A 12748-nucleotide genomic window follows, 5' to 3' on the forward strand; every position below is an offset into this window, starting at 1 on the left:
CTGTGATTTTAAAAGCCTCACTGAGAGTTGAGTCTGATGTAGGTGCATAACATAATTGTTACAATTTATTCTGTTGTTCAGAGGGTAATTCAGAGAGAGCATGATGGATCAGTGGTAGAGCGTTTACCTCTGGTGCGTGGGGTCTCTGGTTCGATCCCCAGCCAAGTAAGTTTGTGGTTGACAATATCAAGTCCGTAAGTTTTCTTGCGATACTCCCTCTTTCCTTCCACATTATCATTTTACCAATTCTTCCATCATTATTCACTTGCCTTAATCGTCTCCCTTAGCCTAAAAAAATATAATCGTGGGACATTAAACTGAAAGCTTTCATTTTCGTTTTTAAAATGAAATATTATGTCAGTACTAATTCAGTGCAAGCAGAAATTTGAGGAAGTCTTCTTTTGAAGTAGAAAACAAAACGTACCCTTATTTCTCCCCGCCAAAATTAATAGTTTTGTAATTACACTTACTATCTACAAGTTAAACATGTACTTACCATTTCGAATTATATTCATGTTAAAGGAAAACATGTTATGTTATTCGTTACTATGATGTCCTTGACTTCTCACAGGAACTCTTCTTGAATCACTGCTTTTCTTTTTTTCTTCTGAAAGTAATATATTTGTTATCATAGTAATTAAATAGATTATACCAATAGTTCGTTAATAGAGTCATATGCATGTAGATTTTAGAGTTTTCTGCTGTTAAAAGTTTCGTATTTTAGCTGATGTAAATATGTTCTTGTAGATTCAGAGGTTTTAAATTGAAAAACTTAAATTATTCCGAACATTCCTATTAAATAAAATTCATCATGCAACTCTTCCAATGTAGTTTTCTTATGTGTCTGGGTTTAGAGATGGATTTTTAACATTTATTTTGCAATATTGTAATTTTGTGAATGTTTCCTTCTGCCTCTCGAACCTCTGCGTTCGTACGCGGGATCCCGAGTTTGGTTCCCAAGGCGAACTCAATTTTTTATGTTGAGTCAGTATAGTAAGATAAATGGAGAATTATTTGGATTAGGACAACACATTCCGGTTTAGAAAACGAAGTGCAGTGACGTAGAACTACAACAAGGTTGTGAGCTAGATTCCTAGGGTTGATTCATTAGTTCATGTCGTTTGGAACTCATGGATAAATTTCTCGTTATTTAAGTGCTGAACTAGTCAGACATAAGAATACTGACATATTATCTGGCATTGTTTACAATCTGTTCCTAACGTTCAGGCAATTGTTGGATGTCTTTACGGAAAAAGAAACTCGGTGGTTTCGATTTATAAAAGTTATCAATGATATTTTGCAGCTGCTTATCGTTTTCGAAAGATGTGTCATGGAGTGCATTTGGCGAAAAAGATAGTAATCTACAGGAGCTACATGTGGGGAATATGCCGTTTAGGAAAAACCTATAATTGAAGCAGTTGAATGGCAACACACAACACATGCCATGGCAGTTGAATGTGCCACATATTCATGTGGATGATGGTGCCATATTGTTTATTCGGTTTTTTTTGTTGAAGTGCTGCATGAACACGTTAGAGTTGATCACAGTATACGACAGCAGTGATTGTATGATTACAAGATATGAGTTCACTATCGATAAACCCTTCCATGCCCCATCAGATGCATAAATTGTTTTCTTGGGATGCAAATCCTGTTAGGACATGGCGTTTCCTTTCTGCTTGGACTGTGACCCATTTCTTCCTTTGTTTAGAGTTCACGTGCGGGCACCATTTCTAATCTCCGGTAGCAATACGTGAGAGAAAGGGCTGTTGTTGACAAGATTCGCAATTGCGGATTAACAAAGAACTACATGTCGCAATACGCTGATGGTTGCTATATGCTATGAGTGAATGATGCACCCACGAACCCAGTTTTTGAATATCTCCCATACTTTGGAAATATCGCACAGCAGGTATCTGTTTACTACCATCTCCATGGCCAATTTCCGGATGTTTTGACGTGAATCACGGTGGATCAATCCGTTCAAATGGTCAATGAGATAAGCGACCAGAACCAGCGTGGATATCGCTCAGCTTAAATTTTCACTTTGAAATCTGCCAAACCTTTTCAGATTAGTCCTTTCAGAAATAGCGCCCTCGCCATGCCTGCACAGATTTATCTGAATGCCTCTGCGGCACCAGAACATTTGTTGAACTTCAGGGTGTCTATCGATCACGAAAGTCACGAATGTCACGAAGAAGTCACGAAATCAGAGAACGATCATGATAGTCAAGAAAAAGTCACGAAATTTAGCTTTTGGGTCACGATTTTTTTTTTTATCTGTACACACATAAATACTGACTAAAAAACTTTGTTCTATAAAATGTTAAAATTCAGCGCCAAAAATGTCTATGGTCGGCTTTAGACGCTAGCAAATCGAAAGCAAAGCACATTCCTGTCACATGCATGGAAATTAGGCCTGATTTGGACTCAAATTCGCTCGTGAGATAGTTACGAAATTTTATGGTTTGGTAAAGAAAAGGTCACGAAAAAGTCACGAAATTTCATTTTGGAATTTTAGTAGACACCCTGAACTTGTACTCGAAAACATGTTGCTGATGACCCTTCTTTTGAACTTGAACACACTATACTTCACACCATGAAAAACAAAAATTTATTAGCCCACCGAAACCACAAATAGTGGTATACATTACTGATAACATAGATTCAGTTTAGTATATTCCACAACAACGCAATCATCACTCACGACTGGCAAAAAATCCCTGAAATTGAACAGCACGAATTAATGAATCAACTCAATACCATGTTTAACGTATTTGCCATCGATGCCTGTGTCTCAAAACTCGTTTCCGATAGGTCACAGTCTCTACTAGTTTATCGACAAAAAGTAAAAGTTAAATTCTTTTAAAATCTTTTAAATTAAAATGACAGTTGCTGTCTTGTCATTTCTTCTTCGACGTCATAATTTATTTTAGTGCATTCTTCAACAGATTTTTATATAATTTCTGGACACATTTGTTATATAACTGATCTTGAATGGCATAATTATGAAACATTTTATTGTATAAAGAAGCAACGAAAATAATTTCAGAGATAAAAAAATATATTAACACTAGGTCTCACTGAACGAACAAATGTCTCGTCCCTAATGCATTAAGATTACAAGAATCTAAAAGGTAAAATTTATTATTAACATGTGACGAGTGCGTTACAGACGAGGTTAGTAGCGTACTAATAATTATCTTCTTTTATCCTCAGAAGTCAGCTCTGACAGCTCCAATGTCCCCACGAGTAAGTCAGTCTGCTTCTCCAGCAAATAGTACGAAAAGCTCTTCCCATCCGCCGAAAGGAGGATGGAGTATGTCTTGTTTGAGGCCCTCTCCCCCACTTCGCCCTTGTTTAGCACTTGGTCGTGATGATAACAATAGGAAATCCGGAAGACCTGTCAGGAAAAGAGGTAAGTGTAAAATTTTCGAGTTTATAATTTTGATGATTAAAAAAAAAAAAAAAAAAAAAAAAAAAAAAAAAAAAAAAAAAAAAAAAAAAAAAAAACGGATTAACGTATGGTCAAAATAAAGCCATGATCTTAGAACGAATTATGAAGAACAATAAATGGCTTCATCATGTCTTTTAAGTTTCGGGTATCATAGAAACTGACGTAGCTAATGGTTTATGCTTTATTCTTCCCCCTTCTTTCATACACAGACGTAACCAAAGTATTACAACACCGTAACGTAAGTTATTAGCACTTACACAATATAATACACTTCCAAGATATTATGGCGCAAAGTTTATTATCAAAATCAGTTATGGTATCTTAGATTTGGTTGGTGAACTGCTCAATAATGAAGAATTTCTTGAAAGAATACAATATTACTAAGCAGTTAAATTCTAGAAAATTATATTGCAAGATTGTATATTGTAACGTTCTCCCTATATAAGGGTAGGTAGAGCTTGGTAGAGTAAAAATTATAGGTCCAGAATCTTTTCCCACTACCGGTTTATTATAAAAATCAACTAGAAACAATATTTTTACAGACATATCACAATGATGTAAACTTCTCTAATGTAAGGTTGAATGGATGTCCCTTTGACCTGGGGGTCTTGGGAAGGATTCCTCAGTAGCGAACTACCTTGAGGAGGTGTAGGACACTTTCTGCTCCACTGCAAGTAGAAAGGGGTAGGTTTCCGACAAGGCTCCAGTGTAAGCCAGACCAGGTTGTGATTTGGATTCACTCGCTGCTCCACTACAAGAAGAAAGAAAGGTAGTCTCCCACAAGGCTTCACTGCAAGCCAGGAGGAGAAGGAACCGTTAGCTCCATTGCAAGATAAGGCTTTGGGTTAGGGAAGGTACCTCCACTGCAAGCCTAGAAAGTGGATTTGACCAGTCGCAGACTGGTTGACTGTGCGTGGAATCTTCTCCGTTTTACAGGCGTTTCGGGGGGCGGTGGCTCTACTGTTCCCTTGTCGTTATGTGATTGTAGGTGTCGCTAAAGTCTCCGTCGCCTGCAACTTGTAGTACTTCAACGTAAGGTGTAGTAATCCATCGTAAGGTGCATGTGGTTGTTGTTTATAAACAGAATCGCATGTAGAATGTTTTGTAAACACAAGTGCATGGCACATTACAATATGTTCTGTTTTACTGAAATGTTTCGAAGAATGTTCAGAGTAATTCTTGATAATGACGCAAAGTGTGGAGCATGGTTTCTGACAACAAATGGAACAATGATGGAAAGGCCTTTTGTTTACGAGTAAAGAAATGAAAAGGTATCGATACTGTCAGCTTCAGAAAATGATAATTTAATTTTGAAACTAATGCATATACAGTCAGTAGTAAAAGTATCTCCCCTCCTGATTGCTATAACTCCATTAGGTCAGGTCCAATACTTTTGCTGGTATCGCAAACGCCTGGACAAATGCAGCCCAACGTACACCTAATCTTTCAACTAGGAGGTTAGTTGAAGCCTGTGGAGCACTGAAATAGGCTGTTGCTGTAGAGTCGATGCACAAAGAAATTTCTTCATTATAAGGTTTATATCTATCGTTTGGAACTTGTCCAATGAGTGCTATACATATATCAATGGTATTAAAATTCGTTGTGTGTATAATGAATTCATTACATTATGCATGTGAAAAGAAAGGAAAAAAATAAAAACCCACTGATCATACATAAATTAGAAAATGGCTTAATGTTAACTGAAAACCAATTCTGAGACAATTGAAGGAAACAAATTTGTAAATTTTTGTTTCCATTCATGAACATTTTTCAATTTCTAGGCCTATCTCCATTGTACATTCTCTAGATTGAGAGCTATCTTCCAGACAAATTATAGAGTAAAAATTGGTCAAGTAACTTATAGTCACGGCTGTATAAAGAATGGCATACCTCAGACATTTCCTTTGAGACCCCTTCTTTTTCCACTATTTATTAATGATCTACCTGAAAAATTAAACACTCAGAAATTCTGTTACATGTCGATGACTTAAAATTATTTAAAATAATAAGAAATAAGTAGAATAACTATTTACTACAAAAACATTTAGACATTGTTAGTGCATGGTGTGAAAACAATTAAAAAATAAATTGTAAGAAAACAAAATATAGTTCATACGCTAACAAAATACAATACCATGTTAGTAAATATATTGTTAATAATGTAAAGTTGGAAAAAGATGAACAAATTAAAGATTTAGTCATAGTGTTTGATAGAAATATTAAATTTAACAGTCATAATAATGCTATAGTTCAAGGGACTAGAAGAATAATAGGATTCATATTTAAACAATGGGCTGAGTTTAAAATGCTAGTTCATATGTATATAAGATATTTGCGAAATCAAGACTAAGAGTTCAGGCATTAAAGTGACTGAAGAAAAATTATTGAGGAAGATTTTATTTAGCAAATACTTGACAGTAGATAACATAGTAAATACAGCCCATAATATATAGGTACCAGTGTGTAATATGAGAAACGGATCAATAGTTGTTCCTTTGAATCAGAACCTGTAATATTAAAAAGAATGACCAAGTCTTTTGATCAAATGTGAGACCTCTATTTTAATCAGTACGTAAGCGTAAGTTTTAAATATTGACGTGGGTATTGTGGTGTAGTTTTGGCAATATCTCCATTTTGAGACTATTAAATATTTTGTAATAATATGACAAGGAATAATTGTTTAATTCGATAGTATTTATAGTTATGTATTTTCATTTTTCTATTGTTTGAATAGGTTTATATTGTGTGCAATACGTGTTTGTATTTCAATTATAAATTGCGCAATTTCTACCATTAGGCTGTTCATGGCACAGAAATAAATATTATTATTATTGTTATTGTAGTAGTACATTACTACTTCTACTACACCACTACCACCATAGCATTTTCGGAAAGATCAACAGCTTCAAACTGCGTGCGCGGGAAAACAGATTTCAGATTTGAAATTAGCCTTGACAAAATGTATAGAAACAGTTCAAAAATCTCATGCAGCCGAAAATGAAAAAAAAAAAAAAAAAAGTTATCTCCCTCCCCCTTCCCCCTTTTAAAAAATAATTTTGAATGTATTTTTATGTTCAATTACATTAATTAAGATGCAATTGTAACACTGAATAGTAAAGCCTTTATGTGAGAGAAGGGAGGGGAGGTATAATTTAAAATAACAACAAAGTACTTAAAATTTCATAGAATGATTTTTTTTTTTTTTTTTTTAATAAATATTACTACATCATGTTGTAGCCATTATTGATCCTAAGAGGACAAGGAAGGTTTCATAAAATTTGTAAGTACTTCGCTTTTAACATATCTTGTTCGTTTCTTGCAGATGAACGAAGTTTTGAGGATGATGCCCAAGTCTTACGTGTGATTGAGGCCTACTGTACTAGTGCGAAGACGCGATACACAGTTAATTCAGGTTAGTAATCGCGGTTCATGACCTCGTTGCATGGTATTTTACTGTTTGTATTAATTTGATTTGACTGTAAGTGTACGATGTGGGTGCATAAAATGTTATGTAAATATTCAGTTGGAATATGGATTTTTTTTTTTTTTTTTTTTTAAATATTGAATCTTGTGGATTGTTGTCAATTTCAGCACAAAGTTTGAAATATTCATTTTAAGATTTGCATAGTGATAGAACGAAATACCCCAAAAGCTAACTCAGAGCAGGGTGGTTCAATGGTAGAGTGCTCACCTGTGGTGCGAAGGGTTTCAGGTTCAATCCTAGGCCGTATGAGTTTGTGTGCCAACATCGTGTCTGTGGTTTTCTGGGCATTCTTCTGTTTCCCTCTACATTCTCACTCTGCCAGTTCCTATCATAATTACATATCTCCATCATCCATCTCTTTTACACTACAGGACACAACGTAAAATTGAAATATTTCGTTTCCCTAGAAAGTTACAGTATTTTACAGACTATAAAACACATTGTTTTCTTCAAGAAATTGCTTCCAAAATTCAGGTGCATCTTACTCGAAATTAATATAAAAATGTCCAATGTTTAATTTAAAATTCCCGCAGTCTTAAAAATGGTCATGTATTCGATGCCGCGGGAAATCTATCTCTATCTGGCAACATTGGACTCAATTGGCAGCAGTAGTGCACCGATGCGACGAACATGAGTTGCGGGGATTCACAAGCTTGCTAACACTCTCCCCTGCCCTGCCATCACAAACCCAGAACCACAGAAATATACAGACCGTAAACTCTGCGAAAAACTGGAAACAAGGCGAACCGTAGCGCCTCTAACATGCGACGACGGAACTAACCGTCTATCTGTTAGTCGACAACCCATGATGTTACGCTCGAAAACCGATGCCAGCACCAACCCACTTACAACGAAACATTGTTCCCCACCAAACGTACAATCTAATAATGAAAATAGTAAAGATGTTACGATTTTTTTATTTTTTTAATTACTTAAAAATGAAGGTGCGTCTTATAGTCCGTAAGATACGGTAGCAGAAATTCATCTCGTTTCATTAAGTGAAACTTTGGTTGAGGTTTGAACCTTGCAGCTCTCTCTATAAATATAGAACGAATATTTTGTTTATAATGATATCTTAGCATGTTTTGTACTTTCCAATTTAATCTATTCATTTGTACTTAGTCAATTGAAATATACTTACCATGCGTGATAAGTATAGATTTATCAACATCAGAAGCATGCTTATTTCATAGTAAGAGCATATTGCTTTTTGTGAGTTGAGCATTAGTATTCTAAGGATAACATTTTATTTTTTAATCGTGTGTTTATAGTAATAAATTTGTACTGTGTCATTTACTGTGTAAGCTCTATGTGTTTCTTTTCTAGTAATTAATTTTCAGTTCCATCTAACAAATTAGATTCGATCCTTGTACTGACATGGAAGAAATTGTGGTTGTGGTATCTTTATTTTTTAAGAGTGTCCTCTTTAATATCCAGGATGTGTTCCTTTTATACCTTACCTTTTTATATTTTACCCTTTTCATTTAAGATTTTGTGTGAGCAAGATTTCCAATTGGAATTTAAACTTAATTTTTAAAAGAGAAAAATCAGTGGCTTGTGTGGCAAGTGATATACAGAGCGTATATATTCATAGGTTTTAGAAAATGCTATGAAGTTACATTTTTGAATAATATATAAAGAGTGAAAAACGGACGACTGAACCGAGATGCGAACCCGGTCTCCGGCATACCATGCCAATACGTTAAGAACTATGTTACTCAGTCCATTTTCTGAACAGCTGTACTTTTTTTTAGTCTTGATGTTGGTGCTTAGCTACTCAAACCGCATGGACTGTATCATATCTCTTGTTGTGCTTGGTCAACCCAGTGTACATTACAAAGCACATATGACGGTTGAATTTAAAATATATTTGATAAATTGAGGAAAATAACAGATTTTACATCACAACAGTTCCTCTATAGTTACGAGTTTAATGATATACAAAAAGTGGACTCCAGTGCTAGCCGCGTGGCTCGATGGTAGAGCGCTCATCTCTGTTTCGTGAGGTCCCTGGTTCGATCCCAACTCATACAAATGGGCTTTATGTAAAAAAAAAAAAAAAAAAAAAAACGTGTGGGGCGTTTTCTCGGGATTTTTCCGTTTTCTCCCACTTTCTTCGTTCGTCATTGTCATCACCGTTTCCCTTAGTATCAGAGCATAATGTGGGACATTAAACTGAAAAGAAGGAGAGCAAAAAGAAAAAAAAGCATTGCACGATAACCAGGAGACCCGGGTTCGAGTCTATCCAGTTGAACATATGTTCACTTTATGTATGATTGAATTTACACGTATATACGAATTGATGTGGCATAAACTCAGTTACTTTCCTCAATTTATCAAATATATTTATTTAGTTACTTTTTATAGTTATATACTGCAGCGAAACGTTATTTCATTTCCTAGTGAGTTGATTGATTAATTTGAGCTAAGACCGCTTTTCAATATCGATACTATATGAGATGTGGACGTATAGTACACGTAAAATTCTAACTACATATGATTGAATTTACACGTGTAGTTCTAACCATGTATTCTCACATCGAAAACGTTAATCATCCAACCACGAGAGAGTTAGCTTTCGTTTGTGTATTTTATTTCAATGGAATAAAAACCGTGGATCCCAATGTTTCAGCTGCTTATTCTACAGTCTTCGTAATAGATAAAAGGAAAAGGAAAATTTATGAAAAGGACATACGTGAAGAATTCTATGAAAAATTTAAATAATTGTTTGCATTTGTTGCATTGAAATAGTTTTTATTCGGCTAAATTTCTTAGTAAAACTGGTAATAAACAGCATTGTCGTATTATTTTAATTTTTTAAATTTTATTTATTTATTTATTTATTTATTGTACTAGAATAGGAGTTATGCTGTTGTATCTACTGGGTAGTTATCCAGTTCTAAACAGAATTGATGTTTTTAAGTACATTCCAAACTGGAAAGAAATTTATTGATCTTCACAAAAATGTGAAAAGTTTTCAGTCTAATTCCTGATAATTTATTGCTAACTTCTACCGTATTTTTAAAAATAAACTTCGAATTAATTTTATATTACTTTATTAATATGCAGTTTTACCATTAAATAGTGAAATCTCGATATATGAGATGGAATGAGAGATATGAAGCGAAGCTAATGAAAGGTAAAATTTGTCACATGTAAAGTTGGTGTGGTGTTTGTTCCCTCGTGGATCCTTTGCAGCTTGATATTTTTTTGTAAATTACGTGTCCTTGTATTCGCAATAGTATCAGGGTTTATACGACGTTACGTAATAAAGTTCAATATAAAAAACGCTAAACCGGATATTGTTTACACCAAAACCCTAATGATAATTAAAAAATGTAGGATATAAATATAGGGGTTCAACGAGAAAATTCCAGATATATACAGGATGAGTCAGATTGAGTGTTACAAACCAATTTTTCCGTCAAGTATGCATCAGGAGAGAAAAGTGATAAAGACCAAAATTAAAGATTGCAGAGAGGCCGAAAAAAGTCTATGAAAAGCAGGTCCCCTAGGGTCCCCATCAAAGTGCCCGTTGGGGTCAACTTGAAAATTTTAAATAGCAACACGGGTCAAGTAATACTTCGTTCGATAATCTTCGAAAACGAAACAACTTTCATAGGAAACAAGTGTCAACATGAGGACCATTTCCGAAATGGGCGCCAAAAATGGGCCCTGTTTCAGATACACTTGCATAATCCGTAGTAGGAATACTATGGGAGATAAATCAATGAAACAAACATTGAAGCAGGCAAATGGTATAGGACATATCGATTGTTATTGTGGTGACCTCTAGGGATCTCCCTGAGAAGGGTCTGGGGCCAACTTGAAAATTCAAATGGCAGCTTGGGTCTAGTAATACCTCGTTCAATACATCTTGAAAAACTAAACAACTTTCGTAGGAAACAAGTGTCAACATGGGGAGTCATTTCTGAAATGGACGCAAGAAATAGGTTCTATTTCAGATAAACTTACATGGTTCGTAGTAAGAACACGATGCTTGGGAATTTCTTGAAGTGTGTTTACAAGTGTTACCCGAATTTTCCTTCAAATATTTCCCTTTTCCAATATTTTTCTCTTACTGAATGTATGAATATAAAGAGCATTTAAAACGTATTAGCAGAAAAGAAAGATGAAAAAGCCAAGAAGCTAACTAAACCATAAGTTACATATGAACCAACGAGTCTTAATAATGTTTTCATTGTCTGTCAAGGACAGGAGAGAATTGAATATATTATCATATACTAGAAAGTGTAAAAGAATTTTGGATAAGACTGATGTTATTGCAAACGTAAAAAAAATCGCTTTAGATGTATGTTATGAAGCTAATATTTACATCGATACTGCAACTGATGTATTTAAAACTTCTATAAAATCTTGAATGTAGCTTTGTGTTTCTATCTATGTTCATTAATCAAGTACAAGTTAAAATCTAATTTGTTTATGATAGACACTCATGTAAACGTATGCGTTAATTAAGTTACATTATGTTTAAAATATAAACATTATAAATGAATGTTAGATTCTGTATGTATGTAATTGTTATGATTCTCAAAAGAGGTTATTGTTCTTTTTCCATGCTGTTCTATATTTGTTTTTGGCGTCTGCCCAATTCTGCAGTGGACCTTGGGCATCTCAATCGGGGTAATGTATTGCATGATGCTTATCCGAAACCCGGTAGTATGGATTTTAATGCTAGACAAAAAATGCGTGCATCCACTTGGTGTTGTGGAAACTTTGTTGTCCGTACTATTAGAAAAACTCACTTTGAGTGATTAGAATATTTTATACATTTTTCTGCAAGTAGTGAAAAGAGTACCACAGCCATCAAAACCAAATAACGTGTGACATATTCATTTTTATACATATATAATTTACCTTTGTTATGTGCATGCTTGAGTATTGCTTTACGTGACTTCAGCGTAGTTTCAGTTTATATATTGTGTTATACTAAATGACTTTTTTTTTTAAAAAAAAATGTATAAATTACTTTTAATATATTTTTTTGTTATAACCTATGTTAATTTGTTTCATATGTACATATTTGTGATGCGGTCCATCCTGGTCACAATAGCGAAATTTCTAATCATCATTGATTTTAGTTCTAGTCAGTCATGACAAGTTGAATATTTCGATCGAATAAATTCTATATGAGTTTTTTCTTTCTTCTTTCTTGCTTATATGTCACATATGATTGATTTCTTTCGCGTGAAATACTGCCTCATTAAATCATATATCAGTTGAAACAAGAACACGTTCAGATAGTTGGTAGGCCTTGTGTTACCAATATATTTTTTTTGTAATTGTGTCTATTGTGCAAATGTAGCACAAAGTTAGCTAGGAAAAATCCAGTCTAATTTGCTGTACAAACTAGAAAAGGTTTAAACTAAACTGAGCAAACAGCATTGACTTGTTTAATAAATAAATAAATAAATAAATAAACAAGAGAATAGCTTAAAGAAATTTAGTCTGTTAAAATGTCATCATAAATCAAGATGTAATTTGCTAAAAGAATCTTTTCCAATCTTTGATTACGAAACCGAATTCTCCGTTTTGTTTAACAGTATTAATTCAAATTGATGTACCGTCTTCATGCGTATTGTATGAATCGGGGGTATAATCTTCACTGTAAATGCGTTAATGTTTGTCCTGTCATCTTGCATCGACACTCCGCCTGACATTGGGTAACATGGTGAATAATTCTGAGCCAGTACTATATATTAAAGGAAAGGAAATTAACGAAATATGTTTTTACCACAAGGAAAAAAACTTACCCAAAAACGGCAAATTCATGTATAGTAGTTTAT

At 34.2% G+C, this 12748-nt stretch overlaps 1 protein-coding gene across 3 annotated transcripts in view; it reads left to right on the top strand.

Annotated features, from left to right (window-relative positions):
- RtGEF (Rho-type guanine nucleotide exchange factor) overlaps positions 1–12748 on the top strand; it is an 89540-nt gene that overhangs the window by 56279 nt on the left and 20513 nt on the right. For 2 of the 3 annotated variants that reach the window (XM_081768544.1, XM_081768545.1), the window contains exons 10-11: positions 3220–3418; positions 6780–6869. In XM_081768544.1, coding sequence (XP_081624670.1) covers positions 3220–3418; positions 6780–6869 — 289 coding nt within the window. Of the gene's footprint in view, positions 1–3219; positions 3419–6779; positions 6870–11561; positions 12407–12748 lie in introns of those variants that run through there. The other variant, XM_081768546.1, reaches the window with a different exon arrangement.

Source organism: Thermobia domestica, chromosome 8 (genome assembly GCF_964235325.1).
Source record: "Thermobia domestica chromosome 8, izTheDome1.hap1.1, whole genome shotgun sequence".
NCBI classification, from domain to species: domain Eukaryota; kingdom Metazoa; phylum Arthropoda; class Insecta; order Zygentoma; family Lepismatidae; genus Thermobia; species Thermobia domestica.